This window comes from Tiliqua scincoides, chromosome 13 (assembly GCF_035046505.1).
Source record: "Tiliqua scincoides isolate rTilSci1 chromosome 13, rTilSci1.hap2, whole genome shotgun sequence".
NCBI classification, from domain to species: Eukaryota; Metazoa; Chordata; class Lepidosauria; order Squamata; family Scincidae; genus Tiliqua; species Tiliqua scincoides.
The window spans coordinates 1435886-1457457 of record NC_089833.1 but is presented as its reverse complement, the minus strand read 5'-3'; the positions used below and the strand labels follow the sequence as shown (position 1 = coordinate 1457457).

Genomic DNA, 21572 nt, shown 5'->3' with positions numbered 1-21572 from the left:
TGCATGCCATCTGTAGTGCTTGGTGTACCTGCCAGAAGTGTCTACCGCAGAATTGCAGCGTCGACAGTTTCCCAGTGCATTCATATCTGGAGTAAGCTGCAGACCCCGGACCAGGTAGTGGGTTTGTTCTTGCTGGTCTTGATCTTTCTGTGGGCCCAGCAGGCCAGCTCTTGGTAGAACCTCTTCCCAATGCGGCATGTGCTGCGGTAGCTTGATGAGTGATGTCAGGTGGTGTGGCGGGGTTGAGGTGGCTGTGGCTGCTTTAATTTGTTAATTGGGGAGGAAGGCATGCACCCTCAAATCTGTGGTTCATATGGGGGCAAACCTGTTGACCTCTTGGCAGGTTAACCTTCCAGCCATCAGAGTCTGTTCATTCAAGTGGCCAGAAGTGGGTGCATGACCCCAGACTGGTGGGGCCAAGTTCTAGCATGGTATAGAAAAATGGGAGGTCAGTGTAAGGGGACCAGCTCCAAGGCAGGCATTAGGGAAAGGGAACTAGGCAGAGTTTTTCATGGGGGAACAAAGTCTAGGGATTTTATGGGCCTAGTGTGCTGGGACTGGCAGGCTGGAATGGTGTCCCGGAAGTTAGGAGGGCAGCCTGCCAGATTAGCCAGCGGAAGAGAGTGCTGCTGATGCAGGATGCAAGGTGCTGAGCACTGATTGCTAGGGTGGGGGGTCCCAGATCAAGACTGCACACCTTACAGGTACCTCGACTGGGAAACCCCTTGACCTCATTGAACCAAGTAAGGGCTCTGTGTGAAGGTGCTTAATCCGGGCTGTTGAGGCAGGACTTGTGAACAGGTCCTGCCTCTGCCTGGCCGCTGCTGTAAACAGGATCTCAGAGTTGGTCTTTGTCGATCTGATCCGGTAGAGTCACTTTTGGGTGCATCATCCTGGGCTGCAGCCAGTGTCTTGCTCAGACACTGGCTGGCCAGCCTTCCTCTCTGATCTCTGCCTTCATGCCCTCAGTTGGGTGACAGAGAGAAAGCTCCCACGTCCTGCTTCAAGCTTCCGTATTTGCAAGAACAGGGAAGTGATCTCTTTTTAAAAAGGCACACAGAGGGAGTCCTGAACCGGTGACAGGCGCTGTGAGCAGTGTTGCCTTTTGCATGCCTCACAAGGGTCACCTGGGTCCATCCAGAGCTGCACAGCTGTCACTGCTACAACGGTGTCCTCCTTTTCAAGGTAGGACATCCCCATCTTCTCTGTGGGCTGTGGCTCCAGAGTGTTTGTGCACTCGGGTGCTTTGGTGCTAAACTAAAGATAGTTTTTCCTGCAGCCTTGACCCAGGCCCATGGGGGGGAGGGCAGTGACTCTCACTTCAAGAACTTGTGGAGAAAGGGGCCCTACTTAAAGCTATACTTCTCTGGCTGAATGAGTTGCACTCAGACAGGAGCCCAGCTACAGGAGATGAGCTCACTCACAAAGCGTCGGACAAGAGAGGACAGTCTCATGTCCTGAGACTCTTGAACATTAAGGGCTTGGGTTAGTTCACATGGGCACGCAGGCCACTTGCTTACTCTGCACTTAATGACTTGGAGCCGAATGTGTGAACTGAACCAACTCCTGTTAAATGTTACTTTTGGGGCAGAGCAAGGCAGCACGAAATGTTTGCCTGCCCTGTTTGGTTTGTGGTGGCTCATTCTCAGATGCTGATAGCCAGATGGAGTAGCCATGCGCTTGGGGGTTCATGTACATGGTGGGGAGGGTCTAATTTACACACCAGGAGGTGAGGGGGAATTGATCCCATCTCCCTGCTTCTTCCTTCATGATCCTCTGTGGCTTTCAACCCATTTCTCTGCAGCTTAGCTTTGATATTAGAATTGAGCTGGGCTAGACAGAAGAGGGAGCTTCACGTAGCTCCCCTTGTCTGTGTGTCCCTTTTCACGTAAATCAAATTTAGCCCCTGGTTGCCCAGTGACTCTGCAGCCCTTAAGTGATAGGTGTGCCTGAGAGGGTGAGTCACTGAAAGGTTAATCATCATCCACACGTTTGTCTGAATGCATTTGAACAACCATGTAGGCCTGTGGCTATCACTGCATCTCCTGGCAGCCCTACATTAATTGCTTGAAGCGCAAAGGTGTGCTTCTGTTGTGAGAGCCCATCAGCTTCATGAGATGATAATGGTCTCATTGGGTTTAGATGCAAGTCTGACTTGAAATAATGGAATTCTGGATTGACCAGAAATAAATCCTAATAATGTTGGGTTCCAACCAAGGCTAGAGAGGAGGGAAAAGACCCTGCTTTGGGCACCACCCTTGCCCCCCAGCACTTTTCAGTTTCATGACAGACTGTTTTGCAAATTTGAACCAGGTTTGAAAGATCTGAGAGAGAGAGAGGGAGAGAGAGAGAGAGAGCGCGCAAGTGAGCAGTTTTGGCAGCTGAATCTCTTGCAAAATGACCTTTTTGCGGGGCTGACAGTTCCACAATTTGCCTGGTTGTTTCTGAGCTGAACTTGCCCAGGCGGAGCCCAGGGGCTGGGGTGCTGTGAAATGAGCCCATGCTTTCTGCTTGGCTTTTCCTCAGATGACTCAGGTCGAGTGTGAGCTGGGCCTCCAGGGGGCTGGCCCACACTTGCCTTCCTAGGTTGCAAGCCTAGAGAGATTTGAGCCACTTGGAAGTGCACACAGTCCTCCTGCCACGTCCGTTGTCATGCAGAGGTGCTCTGAGCAGGGCTTTCTTGGTTTTGGCTCCACAGTTGCAGAATCCCAGAGAGACCCGTGAAGCCACAACTCAGAAATCCTCCATAATTCTCCTCTCTTTCAGAAGCCTTTTGATATATGTTTTAATTAAGTTGCCTCTGGCCAGTGCTGCTGTTGGCTTATAATTCCTTGATGCCACTGCTTGAAAGTGGTGCATTCTGTGTACTGTTTTTGCTTCCTTGGAGTTTTTTTTTTAAAAATATTTGCACCTCGTATCGAGATCAGTTCTTATGAATGAGAACATTTTGGAGCTTTGTGTCACTTACAACATTCTTTGTTTTTATGTTGGCAGGAGCAGCTTTAATGAACGACAAATGTGGGATTAGATTATGAATGCCAGCAAGACCGTCCGCTACAACTGGTTCCCTAGCGGTACGACGAACGGGACTTCTCCAGACCCCACTAACGGGGTAAGAGAACATGCCAGGGTTGGGGTCGCCTGCCTTCCAAGCCTGGCTCTTGCTGTGCTTGTTCTGCGTATCACACTTGCGTCCAGTCGAGCAGGTGTGGCCCCGATCCCAGCTTGCCAGCACCCTTGGTCTGTGACAGATTGGCCAAGTGCTCACTTCTTTCCTCTGTGTTTCAGACAAGAATGGAGACGACGTTTGGGCCTGCCTTCTCCGCAGTAACCACCATCACAAAAGGTCAGCATTTGACATGAATGCTTGGCCTTGTTATGCTGCGCTGGTACAGGTCCTGCTGCCCCTTCGTTCTGTCTAGCTAGCCTTCCCTTCGTTCGTAGAAGGATTAAATCCTGCAACTCAAACTCTGGCCTGGTGGCTTTCTGTAAAAGTGTCCTAGCACCTGTTGAAAATAGGGGGAGGGGAGTGGAAGGTGTATTTGTTCATATTGCCACCTTCCTACAGATAGGCCCTGTGGTAGCAAGCATAAAAACATAAGAAGCACCTGCTGGGTCAGGTCAAAGGCCCATCTAGTCCAGCTTCCTGTATCTCACAGTTGCCCACTAGAGGCCTAAGGGAGCACCCAAGACCACCGGATACCTGCATTCTGTTGTCACTCCCTTGCATCTGGCATTCAGAGAGAGCCTACTTTCTAGAACCAGGAGGCTGCATATGCCCGTCATGGCTTGTAACCTGTGATGGATTTTTCCTCCGTCAATCTGTTCAGTCCACTTTGAAAGACATCTAGGCCAGATGCCATCACCACATCCTGTGGCAAGGAGTTCCACATATTAATTACGCAAATGGGTGAGGTTAGCTGCCATATGCAGAGTCATCCTGTTTCTTAGGACCGTCTCCTTGGATTCTGAAGGCACACGGTGAGTAGCAGCAAACCTGAGACTCTGGCAGAGATCTTAGTGTGGTTCTTGATAGAGGGGCTGAAAATTACCAGTGCAGCATCGAGGATCCCACATTTGTTGACAGCTGATTTCCAAATTAAATATCTGTTGGGGGGGCTGCGAAATCCGTATTCTTTTTGGTGGGGGGGGGGCATGACCAACCACTACATTTTTCCAGAGCAGCTCACACAGAAAATTGATTCTAAGTGGACCTTGATAAATTCTCCTGTTGCTGCATTGCCAGGTGTCTCACAGGCTCATCTTGCTTTTCATTTTTAGCAGACGGAAGCAGCACATTCAAACAGCATCGCCGGACACCCTCCTCTTCTAGCACACTCACCTACTCCCCACGTGACGAGGATGATGGTATGGTACGTGTCCAGGGCAGGGGCTGCAGCTGCTGCAGTCGTGACACAGTTGAGGGTGAAATGGGGTTGGTGCAGATAGTTTTCACAGGCTGCTTAACTGGAACTTGAAGTTCCCATGATTCCATTCCACAGCCCCAGTTCTTGGCAGCTGTTTTACCTCTCCATCTAAGCCTGCAGAGGGCTCTCCTTGCCACTGTACGGTAGGTTGTGTGTACCAAAGGGTGGGGACACCAGTCTGCCTGCACCAACCACCTGATTGCCTACTTTGTGCCTATTTGCCAGTAGAATTTCATGACAGAATGCACTCACGACCTTCGGGTGACACACTTGGCCTTGGCTATAGTGGGTGTATCCCTACATTTTTGCAAGGAACACCGAGTTTCCTAGTTGGCTTTGACCAAGGAACTCTGTCTCCGCCTGGCCTACCTTGCAGGGCTGTTGAGAGGATAAATGAGAGTAGAAGCCAAAGAAAGGGCTCATGGATTCAAATCAACATGTTGAATTTGTTCAGTCATGCACCCCCTAAGCTGGGCTTTGTCCTTGCTTCAGCTGTCTGCTCACAGCCTGCACTGAAGCCACGAGTGGCAGAATTCCCATCAATCCACCCTCCCCTGGAACTCCCTGGCCCATGGTTTCTGCCCCCTCCCCCGTTTGTCTTTTTCAACTCCATTATTTCCTCTGGTTGCAGCTTTTCTGTTCACTGCCTGCTTTATCTGACTGGCTTGAGCCCTCCTACCCTGGCCAGTCTCTCTTTCCATTCTCTCTGGCATAAGAAGAAGAACATTCTGAGGTAGCCTACTTCTAAAACCTCTGAATGGCAGGCGCGAGGGAGTGGCAGCAAGATGCAGTTCTCTTACGTGTGCTCTGAGGCATTTGGTAGGCCACCGCGAGTTGCATGAAGCTGGACTAGATGGGTCTTTGACCGGATCCAGCAGGGTTTTTCTTGTGTTCTTATGTTCTAAAACCAGGAGATTGCATGTAGCCATCATGGCTCATAGCCTGTGATGGACAGTTTCTCCATCAAGCATGTAGGCCAGACCACATCTTGTGGCAAGGAGTTCCACTGATTAATTGTACTCTGGGTAAATAAATATTTCCTTTAACTGTCCTAACTCTCCCCGCACACAATTTTAGTGGTTGTCCCCTGGTTCTGGTTATGTGAGAGGGGAAAGAGCATCCCTCTATCCTCTCTCTTCATTCCCTTCATAATTTTGTACATCTCATTCTCACCCTCCTCCTCCTAAATGCTGCCAAGTCTTCATAATCTCCTCCTGAATCAGCTCCTCTGTCCCTCCTCTCGTGATCAAGCCTCCTTCTTCAACGACTCTCCCTTCCATGACTTTTTCAGTCACACTCTCCATCCCTTGGAGCCCTTTCCTCTCACTTCCCAACCTCCCAGGCAGCTTCCCCTATGCCACACCACAGACACTCAGCCCGCATACAAGGTTTTACTTCTCGCCATACAGGCAGGTTCCCTTCCTTCCTGGAATCCAGATCACAAACTGTCCGTTTTCTTGAGCCACTGACTGGCTCATGGCACCAGCTCAACCAGTCAGTGTGAGAGGCTTCCCTGCACAAACACGATGCGGATTAGACAAGAAATGCACAGGGTACTATTTAGTGGATTGTGCTGTAGGGGCATTTCTCAAACTGTGGTCTGCAACCTGACGTGTGGTGGGTGGGTCATGAACCCGTGTGCTAGGCCATGATGTGATGCTCCCTTTAGCACTGTAGTGCCTTCTTGGGAGCCCTGGAGACTGTGCCAGGCCTGCGATGGACTCTGTTGGCCTCTGCATGCCCTGGAATGCCCTCTGGAAGCGACTTCTGGTTTGACTGGAAGTGGCTTCCACAGGGCATTCTGGGCTGTGGTGGCCAGTGGAGTGACCAATGGAAGCAGCCTCTGGGAGCTCCCAAGAATCCATTGAGGCACTACAGGGAGCAGCGTGTTGTGACCCACCATGGAGGGCAAGGTCAGTCACAGCACTGAATAGTTTGGGAACTGCTGTGCTGTAGGAATGTTTATAGTTGGAGTTGCAGCTTAACCAGGTTCCTCTCTGCAGGAATAGGAACTAAAGCAAGTTATGAGTTGAGGTTGTTAGAAAACAGTGGCTGCCTTCCTATCGCCCCCACTTCTTTGCGACAGCCAGAGAGCCAACGGTTTTGATCTTGGATGAGGGGGGCCTTGGGTTGAATCCCACCTCTTGACAGCCCAGCTGTAAAACTGGAGCATTAAAGGAATGGTTTGGGTGGGGGCTGCATGGCAAAACTGGCATCTGGTTGAAAGGCAGGGTGTTCCCCGAAAGGCACAGTAGAGAGCTTGGAATAAATAGTTCCTATTTATGCTCTATGTATATTGAGCCGGTGTGTCGGAAGGATGTTTGACTGTGAGCTGAGGCTGTGCCAGAATGTCCTGTTCTCCCCCTCTTCCCCCCAGTTTTGCTGCCTCATTTGCAAGTGGCAAAACAGAGGGGACATTTTGGCAGTTTGCTGGAGGAAAAGGGCCTGGCTTTCCAGGAATGGGGGCTGGCATCTTCCCCCCATAGAGCCCTGTGCAAATAATGTGACATGATGGAGCATTTTTCGAGTAGGGTGTGTTTTTTTTGTGGGGAGGTGGTAGCTGCTGTGAGGAGTTCCCTAACAGCTGGTGGTGGAAAGGAAAGGAAAGCAGGTGGGGGAGGGGAAAGATGGTCATTGCCTCCCCCCAGTTAACACTGACATTCTCCACTTACAACTCAGCCCTTCTGCAAGCTAAAGTGACTCCAATTCAGCTCTTGCTTCAGCTCCGAGATCACGTGGCAGCCTTCAGCCAGCCACTGTTTCCTTGCTCTCTGTGGGCAACATGGGCCTCCTGCTGTTGGCCTCCTTTGCAGGGCTTTTGTGAGGATGATCAGGTGAAGGGACATGGAGCTTCCGTTGAGAAGTCTTCATCCATGCTGAGGAGTTGGGCGATGGTGGTGTGGTTTGTCAGCTAATTCAGTTAGCCTTACAACCAGACCACACCATCACTCAGCACATTTCCCCTGCTGATGGGGTGATTTCAGTGTCAGTTGGGGGGCTGCTCTGAGAATGGGGACTTCTTTGGGTTTTGTGAAGCAGTCTGTTGTCTGGCTCCTTTTAGTGCTGCTGTGTCTTACTCTGTGCGTATCCCAGACTAATCTGTGTGCTGCAGTGCTCCAACCTCCCCCCCCCCATGGAGCCAACCCCACACCCTCCCAGCCCCCTGCTCCAGAGGCTGTCTCTGGCCCGCTTGAGTAAATGCTGCATTACGAGTGCTGAGGAGACCTGGGATCCTGGTGGCAGCATCCCTTGCCCAGCCAATCCCAGCCAGCCTGAGGCCGATGCAGGCATGGCGATTGGTGGGCAGCCTGCCCAGCTGGCTCCCCTCCCCACCCCCACCCCCAAACAGGAAGCCACAAAGCAGAACCCGGACCAAATTGAATAGGAGGAAGTCTCCAGCCAGCTACGCAAAAGAAATTTGGCAGCTGTGAGCAAGGGAGCCTTGCAGCAGACGCTCTTGGGAAAGAGCAGAGCCTGGGAGCCTCTCGAGAGAAGCATGTGGAGCTTGCAGTGACGGAAACCGGCACTTCTGGGTTGATGCTAAGCCCAGCACCCCCAGGTTCCATGTCGGGAAGGTGAGCAGAGATGGGCAGAGAGGCAGGTGCTTAGAATGCAGGAGGCATCTTCCAAACGCTTCACACTCCTCTGGCTGGCTGGGGCTTGCAGCTGAAAGATTGGCAAAGCCCAGGAATCGTGCAAGGGCTTCCCTTGCTGCAGAAAGACAGGAGGATTTTCAAGGGCAGCCATGGATGTTTCTCTTTTATTTTCTTGGTTAAAAGACAAGTTGACAGGCGAGGGGAAATCAGCCCAGACCCAAAGGCACCCAGACTTCCTTGAATGACATGTAACTGTGGTTTGTTTCTGGCTCCCAAAACGCTAACGCTTTTTTTTGCCCTTTGCATGGGGGAGGGGTCTTTCAGCCCCCTTAGGAACACTGATTGGAGTTCTGTTGGCTTGTTCTCTTCCTCTGCCACTGACCAGGAAGGAGGCTCAGTTCAGCATAAGACCTTCAGAGCGTGTGGTTTCTGCCTAAAAGCCACAGGAGGGGATTCTGCTCACCAAATTCTTCTTCCTCTGAATCACTCCTGCTGTTGGTGGGAGGAGAGGGGGACACTTATTTTTGAGAAAAGCAATTTCTTAGCCTTTCTTCTCTGAAAGTCTAAAATCTCAGGCGCCAGCGAAGTTAACAAGAAAAATATGCATGGCAAGGGGGCAAAATTTGGAGCGCCTGACCCACCCACCCATGACGGACAGAAGCAGAATAAATTTGCAACATAGTAAAAATTGCAAGATAAAATATACCAAAAAATAATAATGACACAAACTTGCTTAATAATTCACAGCTTCTTCAAGTTTCAGAATTCAGTTTTGATTGGCACAGAGTTCTTTTTAATTTTTTTTCATTTAGCCCAGCGAACGCACACCCCTGAGATCTGTTTTGCACCTTGCAAAGGAACCCTTCCATTTGAAATGAGGACTCTAGGATCTCCCAGAATGGGAGGGCAAGAGGAGAGAGAGCGCAGGAATTGGTTCTTGGGCCAGGAATGGAGCATTGTGGGTATCAGGAGAGCCCTATTGAGTGTTTTGTAACATCCAGGTGTAAATCGCCTCTTTCTCGTGTTCTCTACAGCCGCCAATTGGCACCCCTCGGAGGTCGGACTCTGCCATCTCCGTCCGCTCGCTGCATTCGGAGTCCAACATGTCCTTGCGCTCCACATTCTCTCTGCATGAGGAAGAGGAGGAGCCAGTAGGTATTTGGGGATGGGGGTGGGTATTCCGCAATGAAATGCAGAACAAGGGCCCATGATTATTCTAAAATACCATTGTGCAGTCTCAGAGGCGTACCCAGAAGCCTCCGCTCCCAATGCAGTGACATCTCATGACATCCTGGGCTCATTTCTGGGTTCTCGCCAGAGGAGGAGACACTGGCAGCTTTGTGCTCACTGTTCCTTCTCCTGTGGAGGCTCACCTTGAAGAGAGTGCCACAGAGCAGAAGGTCCAGGGGTGCGAAGTTACCACCATGAGTGCCCCCTCCTCTAGAGGAACCGTAAATGGCGCAAGGCAAACGTGCCCCCCTTGGTGTAGCGCCTGGGGCAGGTGCCCCTCAGGCTCTGCCCTTGTTACATCTCTGTGCAGTTTAACCTATTCCCAGGACTGCCCATTTTAAAACAAAAAACAAAAAAACCCCATGCCATTAAAACATGTCAACAGTGACTACGCTAAAAACCAACCAATTAAAACCCCTTGGTGGCTGTACTGGAAGCCTGGTCTAATGAAGAACCCTTTGCCTGCTGTGAACCGTGAGCCTCCCTGTTGGGCATCACAACTGAAAAGGCCTCTCTCTGTTGCTACCCATGTCGCTTGAGAAGGCAAAGGGGGGACAGGGGCATGGTTAAAAATGGAGAAGGGCTTCCGGTGCCAGTGTTTACCAACCTTTAGTAAAAAGGCATGTGAGAGTGGAAGGAAGATAGGGAGGAGACTAGAGAGTTGATGTCACATAGTGGCTGCAAATTAGGTCTTCCCTGACTTCAGTCTTGCTTGTACCATGCATTCTCCCTCCCAATCTCAATCTTCCCCATCTGAAAAATGGGGACAATAGTACCGATTTACAGGTGCAGCCTATTTATCAACAGATTTTTTTATCTGCAGATTTGTCGCAACGAGAATGGGGTGGGGCAACCGAAAGTCACACACACCTTTGCCTCCTTTGCCCTGTGCTGGCGTCTCTCTCCATTTCCAGGCAGCCCAAAACGCTGCAAAAAGGCTCTGCCTTGCCCAGGCAGGGAAATAGCCCTGGAAGAGGTCCCCCTTGCAAAGGAACAGTAACACTCCTGGAGCCCCTGAGCCAGCAAAGAGGCTGAAGAGGGGAAGGGGGCCCCAAAAATCTCTGTAGCCAGAACACGTGCAGCAAGGTGGAGTGCTATCTCTCTCTCCCCCCCCCCTCACTCACACAGGGGCAGATGTAGTAGCAACAGAGGGGATTGCTTTAAAAAACCCAGGGAGTGTTTGCCAAATTCCCCCCCATTGCGATGGTGCAGGCAATCACCGACACAAGCAACCCCCCCCCCCATGGTGCAGGCTATCACCAACACAAGCAAGTCTTCCCACCAAGCAAAGCATGAGATATAGCCTACAATCCTCTCCACACTTTCCTGGGAGTAAGCCCCATTGTAGTCAATGGGGCTTCTGAGTAGAAACGCATAGGGCTGGACTCTTAAAAGTTCAGCGGGAGTGGAGGGGAGGGGATTGATAACAGCTGCCTTAGTTTCCTTCCATCCGGAAGTGTCAGGCTGCAGTGTATTTGCGTAACTCTATGGCATTTAGCACAACGTGTTTTTTGTTAATCGCGCCGGGTCACGGAATGGAACTAATGCGGATAAATCGGCTCCACCTGTACATTATATGATGCTGATACTTTACATGATACTCCAGAAGTGCTGAGCCTGCAGAAAAGGAGGGCCCACCTTGATGGTGTTTGCAGATCAATGTGAAGTCTGCAGCTCCTGTGCCTTCCTGCCAAGACATCCGGCTCTCGGCTCCAAAGCCACACGTCTAGTTTGGGGTTAGTGTGGCTGCATCCAGTTTGTTGTTTCCCCTGTTCAGGAGCCACTGGTGTTTGCTGAGCAGCCCTCGGTGAAGCTCTCCTGCCAGTTGTGCTGCAGCGTGTTCAAAGACCCCGTGATCACAACCTGTGGGGTAAGTGGCTTGTTTTTCCACCTCTGGGGAGGAGGCAAATCAGCAGGTGGCAACAGTGTCCAGTTCATGTGTGTTTTGGGGTTTTTCACTCAACGAATGACCAGGTCTGGCTACAATGTCTTGGGTGCAAAGACCTCTCGATAGGTAGTAGAATCCAGCAGGAGCTTTTCCTGAACACTCTCCATGAGATTTCTGTGAAATAATGGGTTCACAGATCAGATTTGTTCAGAACTCAGTGGTAAATCTCATGCTTTACATGCAGAAGATTACTGGTTCAGTGGCAGGCTGGTCTAGAGGCGTGTCTCATGCCCTTGGTGCCAGAGGTCTTAGGTTCAAATGCCTAGGGAAGGCTTTGCACTGTGCTGGGGGGGGGGAGGAATTGGTAACTTCCAGGAAAAAAACGTTTTGTGGAACTCCTTGCAACAGGATGTAATGATGGTGTCTGGCCTAGATGCCTTTCAAAGGGGATTGGACATTGGCTTGATGGAGAAGTCCATCACAGGAAACGAGTCATGACTCCTCCTGTGAATTTTAGAGTTAGCCCATCTCTAAATGCCTAATATGAGGCATTCAACTCGTATAAGGAAGTGGCAACAGGATACAGGCCTCTTGTTCCCTTATGTGCTCCTTGAGGCATTTGGTGAGCTGCTGTGAGATCAGGAAGCTGGACTAGATGAGCCCTGGGTCTGATCCTGCAAGGCTTTTCTGGTCTTTTGTCCAGTCTGTGGCATCCCCAGTTGCAGTACTTGGGAAAAGCATCTGAGGCCTCAGAGAATGACTGTATCGGGGGAACTACTGCACAAAACGGTGTGCGTTTGGAGAGACAGTTTGAAGTTTCTGGCAATAGACTCCTGGCAGGAACAAGATGTGCCCCTCTTCAGGCAGACTGCAAGGCTTTTTCTCTCCCTCTGTGGGTATTTCAGCTGTCCGCTGCCATGTAGGCATTTTTCAGGGGTGGGGGTAGGATGACATGCTACCTGTCAGTAGCACACTGGCTTGATTTGCAGACTTTTGGGGGGCCTGTGGGGAGGTCCCCATCTCCTGTCTGCTTTGACTGCAAGAGAGCCGGCCTACCTTATGGTGGAACACAACAGAAAAGAAGCTAAAATTCCAGCACTGACTTGAAGAAGGTGACCTAATTCGTCAGAATGGGGGGGGGGGGAATTCATACAGGTTTAGAAAGCAGAATATTTAAAAATACGTTTAGAGAGAGAACTGTTAGGTCCCTCGATGTCCTTTGTATAAATCCATCAAACGTACCAAATGTACTTGATGCAGATGGAAGCAAGTGCAGTGTAATGGGATAGATAGCAATGTCAGTAGGGGTATTATGACCCGAAACAGCACTCGATGCCAGTTTGAGGCCACTGCCTCTGCCCTAAACGAAAAACAAACCAACACCCTTATCGCACTTTTTGCATGCTGCCTGCAATCCAGAAGTCTACACTTGCGGGTTTCAGGCAGCGTACAAGAAGGGAAGGACCTTCTTCATGCCAGTGTGAGTGTGAAGCAAATCTGTCTCGTGCTCACCCGCATAAAGCAGACTGCCCTTCCACTGATGGAGGCAATGGTGGTTGGAGGGAGGTGGTGTTGGCGGACTCGGGTCGAAAGGCTTTTGCGAAGCTGTGCCAGGCTCTCCCACAGATTTAAATATCCTTGGATTTCTGTATCTGCGGGGGGGGGGTGTCCTTGAATGGATCCCCCGCAGATATGGAGGGCCCACTGTGTGCGTGTCCGTGTCCATATCTGTCTCTCTGTTTCTCTTTGCGTGCCGTGCCTCTGCTTTACCTTCTGTGCAGCCATTTTGGAACGTCATCTTCATGACGAGTCGCTTGTGGCTGATTAGCAGGTGCCAAGGCTAAGCCTGGTGGAGGGGCATTACCCTTGTGTGAGCATCTCTGTGCGAACATCTGTAGCAGGCATCTTGTGATTGCTGGGGAGGTGGGCAGCGTGGTCAGATCCAGCAAAGTTGTTCTGACTGTCGCGTTCTCTCTTCCTCCGCAGCACACGTTTTGCAGGAGATGTGCCTTAACCTCTGGTAAGTAGCTGAGCTCTCCTTTTTAGCATGGTTCTTAGTAGCCTTTGGTGTGCGCAGCTGTCTCTTCCACTTGTCGTTCTTTTGCAAAAATCAGCTTGCACCTCAAAAAGGAAGCAGTGCCTGGGACACCCAGCTGAGTCCCGCTTGCTTGCAGTCCTGTGAAATAAGGGCTCTTATTGATGGTATTATGGAGCTGTACGGCACTTCCCTAATCTTGCCCACAAAATACTTCATGCGTGTTGTCTTGATGTAGTCGTTACAAAAACCCTGTAAAGTCGGCAAGCGCTATTCTCCCCATAGTACAACTGGGAAGACGAGGTTGAAAGGAAGTGGCTTGCCCAAGGCCATTCTCACACAGTTCATGGCAAAGATGAGACTGAAGTAGGGAAGTCCTGATATGTACCTAAATCTCTTCACCCCTGCGCAACACCTGCTCTGATTTCTGGGGTTTATGTATTAATTTACCGTGGGCCCTCCTTATCCGTGGGCTCAGCATCCGTGGGTTTTGGCATTCACAAATGCCGAGCCAGTGGCTGGAGGGCCTCAGAGGATCTCCTGGATGTTACTGGAAGTTGCCAGCATGAACCAGAAGCAACTTCTGGTTTTGTCCAAGAGGACTTCTGAGGAGACCATGAGGCTGTGCGCAACTTCCAGTTGGCCCAGTGTGGCCCACAGGTCCCTATGAAGCCACAACCCTGCTCCCCCCCCAATTTAATTATCAACGGAATTCAGTATCTGCAGGGGATCCTGGAACTGATCCCCTGCGGATACTGAGGGCCCAATGTGGTTGGACTTCCGACTGCAGATGTTTCATTGAGGCACCAGTGCACAGCTATTGTTGGCCAGAGCCAACAGAGCCAACAGTCCAGAGCCTTTCTATGAAAAACCGCCTTTCAATGTCACGAAATCCCTGGAGGTGCCACTTGAACCAGGTCACGTGGGCCTGGCTGCCATTTTCACTGTTTTCACAGCTTAGAAAAGAGAGCTCCGGAAGGGATCCCGTGAAGAAAGCAAGTGGCCTGTCCTGTCACAAGACTCCTGAGTGGCAGAATGCAAAGCATGTATCTGTTTGGTTGTCCTTTTCTGCCTCCTGCTTGCTCTCTCAGCCAAGGCTGCTGTGGGGGGAGCCTGTGACTTGGCGCAGAGAGCCCCCGGCTCCATGGCTGTTGGCCTTTTTCAGCAGCTAACTGCAGAGATCCTCCAAGTAGAACAGGCTGCAAACAGCTCAGCCCCTCCAATAGAAGATGGTGGACAGAGCAGGCAGAGCCCATGGACAGGGCAAGAGCCGGCAGCTGCAAAGCAAGCGGAAGTGCTGGGCTGATGCAGTTCGAACTCTGCTCCAGGAAGAGCTGAACTTGCAGCCCATTTGTGGTTTTCATGATGAAAGCAAAACGTGCATTATTGTGGTGGTGGAGGATTTGTGGAAGTGTTGCTTGTGACCTATCGGGAAGTCTGACCTGCCCCCTAGCAGGTCTCTCGGGGTTGGCGGGGGGCTGGACAGGTTCTGCCCTTCCTGCAGCAAGGCCCCACAGCTCAGTGTTGTACTCTGTTGTACCCTCTCCCAGAGTAAATGGCAAGCTCTCGTGTATATCTGAATGCCACTGTGGGGTGGGAAGGGTGCACAGAAATACGTGAAGAAGCCACACCTCCCCCACACTGAGCACTAGAAATGCACGTTTTATTTTGTTTTGAAAGAAGAACCAAGATTCTCAGGAAGCTGAGTTGTGTGCCATGCCTACACTGCTGGGGTCTTGTGCGCCACCAGCTTCTTGGCTATGAGGTACCACGAGTGCTTAAGGCAGGGGTTCCCAAAGTGTGTGTCACAATGCCTTAGGGCAGGGGTCTCCAAACCCCAACCCAGGGGCCAGATGTGGGGCCAAGCCTCTATCCGGCCCGCAGCCAGGCTCTTGTCCCCTGAAAGCCTCTGGCCCACTCAAGTGAACACGACCAGAGCTGTGCTCTGGTTGTGTCTGAAGGGTGTTCTGAGGGCCAGAGAGGTTGAATGGATGAGCCCATTAATTCATTTATTCACTCATGTAAGTTCCATTTCTAATTTATTTATTTAAATTTTATATTTACTTTTTTTTCCGGCCCTCAACATCATGCCAGATATTTGATGTGGCCCTCTAGCCAAAAAGTTTGGAGATCCCTGCCTTAGGCATCCCTGCTAGGCATCATAGCACACTCATCGGGTGCCGCGGGATGTCCCTAGTGGCCCCCCCCACCTGTTCTCCTGAGTGCTGCCATCTTAGATCTTGCAAAATCTCGTGTGATTTGGGTGCTATCATCTTTGACATCACAAGATTCAAGATGGCGGCACCCTGCTGAACTGGGAAGAAGAGGCTTCAGGGGTGTCACAACCCAGGTAAGTTTGGGAACCACTGGGTGTAAGGGATTGCCTTTAAGAGGGGATCGGACAAATTTCTGGAGGAAAAGTTCATTACGGGTTACAAGTCATAGTAGGTATGTGCAACTGCTTGGTTTTGAAGGGTCTGCCTCTGATTGCCAGATGCAGGGGAGGGCACCAGGATGCAGGTTGTGTCTGTTGTCTTGTGTGCTCCCTGAAGCATGTGATGGGCCACTGTGAGATACAGGAAGCGGGACTAGATGGGCCTTTGGCCTGATCCAGTGGGGCTCTTCTTATGTTCTTATGATTGAATCCATGCAGACGCTGGTTTGAGCACGGTTTATTGTGTGTAGGCGAGCTGTGGTTTCAGGTGGCTGGCTGGTGTTCATTTTCCACCTGCTCAGTCACCCAGCCTCCAGCATGGCAGCCTCTAGCGTGGCTTGCACCTTCATACATCCCATAGAGCAGTGGTTCTCACCCTTTTTAGCCTGGGACCCACTTCTGAGAATGACAATCTGTCTGGGACCCACCGGAAGTGATGTCAGCAACCTGTAAGTGATGTCATAACCAGAAATGACATCATCAAACAGGAAGTGACATCACTGTGATGCCAGAGCCGGAAGTGATGTCATCAAGCAGGAAGTTCTTGTTTAGAAACTCAAACTGTAAATAACAAGAGACAGTATTCCAGCTCAGAAGCTTCTTCCAATTCTCCCTGCCCTAAAAAATAAAACATCTGGAACAAAATATTTGTGTATTTATTTCCTACTGTTTTTATTTCTGTCTCTATTGACAAAATCTCAAGCTACTTCTTGTATTGCACTTGAAACTAACAAATGCTGATGTGGCTATTGATACTGTGCTCAGCACTAGCCAGAAACAAGTGCCCCCTCCTCATGCACCTCAATATAAGAAGTAGCTTGAGCTTTTCTAAATAAAGGAAATAAAAGCAGTAGTATCCCCCTCAGAAGAAAGATAAGCAGGATGCTTCCCCTCATCTCCCCCAAACCTAAGCACATCTACTCAAAATTGACTCCCATTATTGGCAATGGAGCTTACTCCCAGGTAAGAGTAGACAGAATTGCAGCCTAAGAGAGAAGTAAGAAGAGGGGAAGGGTGCACATCAGAGAAGCAACTGGGGGAGTAGCACTCTCCCTGGGTGCTTCCCCCCCCACATGCCAGGCTTGCCCTCCCTCCTCCCCCCCTCCTGGCTGCTCTCTTGGCAGCCAGGCAACCAGGGATTCCCCCTCACCCCAGCAAAGATATAAAGAGAGGACATGCTAGTCAGGGCAGGAAAGGATCGTGGCTTCCAGGCGATTTCAGAGAGTGAGACAGGTTGTGATGCAGAGGACGAGAATGGCAGTGGGGTGGCGGTGGCGGTGATGCTGCTTTCAAGGCAGGCTCACAAGAGGGGAGATCACACAGGTCTGCCTCTGCTTACCCAAGCCCTGTGTTCACATCTCCACCTACATTCTCCAGCCCAGTCCAGCTGCAGGGGGGGAGCTGCTGTGTCTTGCAGCCCCGAGGCAGCCCATCCCATCAAGGCAGCCAAGCTGACAAAGCCTGACTGGCTCGTCCACGTCTCTCCAGGTCCTTCTTTGCCTGCAGTCCAAGCCTGCACTCCGCGATTGGCCCCCCTGAGGGAAGCCTCCAAGTGCAGAGGGAGGTCCAGCTGGAAGGCAGCAGCACGCTTTCTGGGGAAAAGCGGCACGCTGCTTTCTTTGCACATGTGCAAGCCGCTCTTAGTTACGTCTCAATGCTGGGAAGCTTAAAAAGGCAACGCCCAGGCTTTGCCCGCTTCCAAAATGGTGCCGCCCAGGTCTTTTGTCATCTTCCAAGATGGCTGCCGCCAGCTTCTCGTGAGCCACCAGAAATCGGATCCCGACCCACAGTTTGAGAACCACTACCATAGAGCCATCGCTCTGCATCACAGACTGAACCGCACTCACCAATCACCCTTCTTCCCACAGAGAAGTGCCCAGTGGACAACGCCAAGCTGACAGTGGTTGTCAACAACATTGCTGTAGCTGAGCAGATCGGGGAGCTCTTCATCCACTGCAAGTACGGCTGCCGGCCGGCTGTGAGTGGCAAGCTTCCTGCTTTCGAGGTGGATCCGCGTGGGTGCCCCTTCACGATCAAACTGAGTGCCAGGAAGTAAGTCAGTGTGATGCCCCTTCCAAAAGAGACTCTGTCTGGCTGCCAGCCATTGCCTACCTTTGCTGTTGGTTCTCTGGGGCCTGAGAATGGCTCTCAGTCCTGGGTAGAGCCCTTCCTGTTTGCTCTTTCCAGCTTGAGAGAGGTCTTGGGGAGTAATTTGTGGTGAAAGGAGGCTTGGCCTGTGGTGCTGTGGAAGAGGGGAGGGACTTCCTGATACTGAAATCTGTGGCAGTGCCTCTGTCCTCCCAGCCTCCTCAGAACACCTCCGGATTCAACCAGAAGTTGCCAGTGCAAACCAGAAGTTACTTCCAGTTGCATCTGGGGGAACTTCAGAGGCCCTCCAGCTGCAGGCTCAGCACCTGTGGATGCTCAAATCTGTGTATACAGGTCCATTGTATTGCCAGGAAAGTCTCCACCTGTGAGCTGAATGTGTGTTGGCACAACAAGCTCTTCAAGAGCACTGAAAGGTGTTCAGAAGTCACAGACTCCTGATAAAGGGGAGACCTTTAGGAATTCAGTGTCTCAGAGCAGTTGTTTGGGAACCCCTCTTGTTTGGGACCCTGGAGGAAGGTTTATAATACCAAGGTATGTTGGGTCCGTAAATGCACTTCTTTTCTCCCCGTTTTCCTTCATTATTGGGGGCCACCCCTTTTTCCTGCTGCTGGGGGTGGGCCTTCATTTGCCAGTTTATTCTATTTTGATAAAGGTGGCACAGTACTTGGTTTTAAAAACTTCCCAGGTCTTTATTCCAGAGATGCTGGGAGAAGTTGTCCTCCATAAACATTCCCCATCTTCTGATTTTTCTCTTGTTGGCTCTACCTGCTCAGGGAAGGCTGGTTCTTGTTTTCATATTTACGACTCTGCTCTGTACTTAATGTTGACCTCTGCCTTTCACTGACACGCCCCTCCCCTTTGTGCAGGGACCATGAGGGCAGCTGCGATTACAGGCCGGTGCGCTGCCCGAACAACCCCAGTTGTCCCCCACTCCTCAAGATGAACTTGGAGGCGCACCTCAAGGAGTGTGAGCACATCAAGTGTCCCCACTCCAAATATGGGTAAGCAGGAGTGTGTGTGTGTGGGGGGGGGAGTTACGGAGCCCCGGGCCATGAGCCTTTGACTTGGGTGTGTGTGTGTGTGTGTGTGTGTGTAAGTGCATTCTGTCCCTTTCTGGCAGTTTCCTGTTCTTGTCTGCTGAACTTCGGCCACTGCTTCTTAAAAATAGGAGGTGGTCAGGCTTATTTTAAAATACACCTGAGCCCGAGACCCGTCACTCTGTTAAGCCTTGGACTGGAAGCATACATTTTCTAGAGCCCTTAAGCATATGTTGATTCATCTTTTGATCAATGAGTGACCAAAGCAGGTGGGAGGGATGTATGTTATTGTCGGCAACCCTTCATGTGTCTAATCAGGAATACCTGCTGCTATGTTCAGTTGGGACTACTCCCAGGTAAGCATGCTTAGTATTGTAGCCTCAATCTCTGTTCATAAGAATATGAGCCCTGCTGAATTTTTATTATTATTATACTTTATTTTTACCCCGCCTTTCTCCCTGAAGGGACTCAAGGCGGCTCAGGATCAGGCCCAAGGCCCATTTAGTCCAGTATCCTGAATCTCACAGTGGCCCACCAAATGCCTCAGGGAGCACACAAGTCAACAAGAGCCCTGATGCTGTTGCCACTCTCTTGCATCTGGCAATCAGATGTAAGGAGCCTCTAAAACCCGAAGGTTGTGTATAGTCATCATGGCTTGTAACCTGTGATGGATTTTTTCTCCACTTTCCTGTCCTGTCCCATTTTAAAGAGACCTAGGCCAGGTGCCATCACTACATCCTGTGGCAAGGAGTTTCACAGATTAATGCTGCACTGGATAAAGCTATATTTCTTTAGCCAGGGCATTATAAATCTATGGAACTCCTTGCCTCAGAACATTGTGATTCCACTCATCCCAAGCTAAGGAGCCCTCTCATTCTCTTTTTCTCTCTCTTTTTAAAATAATTATATGATTAAGACTGAGATGATACATCTGGCTCCTGTAGTGTCTGTATCCCTGAGCTGCTCCAGAAATTGTTCCCCTTTCTCAGGCATTATATGCATTAAAGAAAAGGATCTAGTTAAATGGATTCTCCCTTTTAGAAACTCTCCCAGAGTTTTTCAGAACTCTGAATTAGTGAGGGGGGGGGGTGCGATTGTGCAGTAAGTCACAGGATCTGAAATGGTCAGGCAAAACGGTGTGAAACCCAGGAACCTCAGTTCCATGTCCATGCTCTTCATTAGAACTTGCTTAGCATAACAGCTAATCCACCCTTCTTGAGCAGAGACCGCCATGGAAAGGTCACATGTTCTGTCTTGAAGTTTTCCATTCTGTTGGCCACTTTGAGCACAAAGTGTGGGACAACCAAGTCCTGGGCTGTCCCATTAGGTTCCTCTGTCCTATGTAGCCCGCAATTTTCAGTGTTTTCCTTTTCACAGCACACTGACCTCTGTGGTCTTTGTTTCTTGTGATGTCACTTCCTGCTTCCAGGAGACTCTTGCAGGTTCTGCAGCTCTGTTTCTAGGGCCACAGAATTCTGTACTATAATGTATTTTCTGTCTGGCAGAGCCAGTGGAGGAAGAGAAACACAAGTTGTTACTACAGACAGTTGCTCTAAAAACAGAGCCGCAGAACCTGAAAGAGTTTTTCAGCAACTTTCAGCTGCTGAGCTACAGATTTCTGCAGCATACCAGCTGAAAATCGCTGCCACAGCCTCTCTCCCGCCCTCCAGGTGCACATTCATAGGAAACCAAGACACATATGAGACCCACCTGGAGATGTGCAAGTTTGAGGGCCTCAAGGAGTTCCTGCAGCAGACAGACGACCGCTTCCACGAGATGCAGGTGGCGATGGCACAGAAGGACCAGGAGATTGCCTTCCTGCGCTCCATGCTTGGCAAGCTCTCTGAGAAGATTGACCAACTGGAGAAGAACCTGGAGCTGAAGTTTGGTAAGCCTCCAGGGGGTTGTACTGATGTCCACTGATGCCCAGCTTGAGAGCTGGGGAGAAGGGCAGCTCTGTAAAAAAATACAAAGCAGCTTCTAACCCCCTTGAATTTGCATGCTAAAGCATCCTATTTCCATTCTCTCCATTGCTCCTGTTCAGACGTGCTGGACGAGAACCAGAGCAAGCTGAGTGAAGATCTGATGGAGTTCCGGAGGGATGCCTCCATGCTGAACGTGAGCAGTGCCCCTTGGAGTGGCAGTCTTTCCTTCTCAACATATCCCCAAAGCTCTTGGGCTCGTGTTCTTGGGGAATTCAAGTTCCCGAGCCTCCCAGGACTTTGCTTGCTTGCTTGAGCCGCTTGGAGTCAGTTGCTCTGCAGAGATCTCCTCTCTGCTCCCTGTTCCATTCCATCTGGATGTTGGGCAGACACTGGGTCCCCTGCTTGCTTTTGCCTCTGTCCTTATGTAAACAGTATAGCCCTTGTCTTTGTTGCTCTGTGTCTGACCAGCTCTGGTTTGCCTCTTCAGGACGAGCTGTCGCACATCAATGCCCGACTGAACATGGGGATCTTGGGCTGTGAGTATCTTATTCCCTGTGCCCGATCAAGCAGATTTAAAGCACAAATAAGTGACATGAATGAATACCTTGAGACAAACGTAGGCGGCTGTAAGAGAATATGAATGCTTTCTGGTTTCATAAAACACTTGGTCACATGGACAGGAAATGGGGGCGGGGATCTCGCTGTATCTGTGAATGCTGGAAGCCTCAAAGCCACAAATGGAGAAATAATGCAGTGAGCCCTCTCTATCCACAGGCTTGACTTTTGCAGACTTGACTCAATGTGGGTGCTGAGTCCTTGGCTGGAGGGTCTCAGAGATCCCTGAATGTGACTGGAAGACATTTATGGTTTTTCTGGCTGCCCCCCCCATCC

General features: G+C 50.6%; 1 protein-coding gene across 4 annotated transcripts in view; it reads left to right on the top strand.

The window, feature by feature from the left end:
* TRAF7 (TNF receptor associated factor 7) overlaps positions 1-21572 on the top strand; it is a 37853-nt gene that overhangs the window by 9433 nt on the left and 6848 nt on the right. For 3 of the 4 annotated variants that reach the window (XM_066609423.1, XM_066609425.1, XM_066609424.1), the window contains exons 2-12: positions 2995-3112; positions 3289-3346; positions 4282-4373; positions 9058-9174; positions 11031-11123; positions 13128-13161; positions 17479-17662; positions 18586-18720; positions 20427-20644; positions 20801-20874; positions 21169-21217. In XM_066609423.1, the coding sequence (XP_066465520.1) occupies positions 3032-3112; positions 3289-3346; positions 4282-4373; positions 9058-9174; positions 11031-11123; positions 13128-13161; positions 17479-17662; positions 18586-18720; positions 20427-20644; positions 20801-20874; positions 21169-21217 (1135 nt within the window). In that variant the 5' untranslated portion in view covers positions 2995-3031. The remainder of the gene's footprint in view (positions 1-2994; positions 3113-3288; positions 3347-4281; positions 4374-9057; positions 9175-11030; positions 11124-13127; positions 13162-17478; positions 17663-18585; positions 18721-20426; positions 20645-20800; positions 20875-21168; positions 21218-21572) is intronic. The other variant, XM_066609426.1, reaches the window with a different exon arrangement.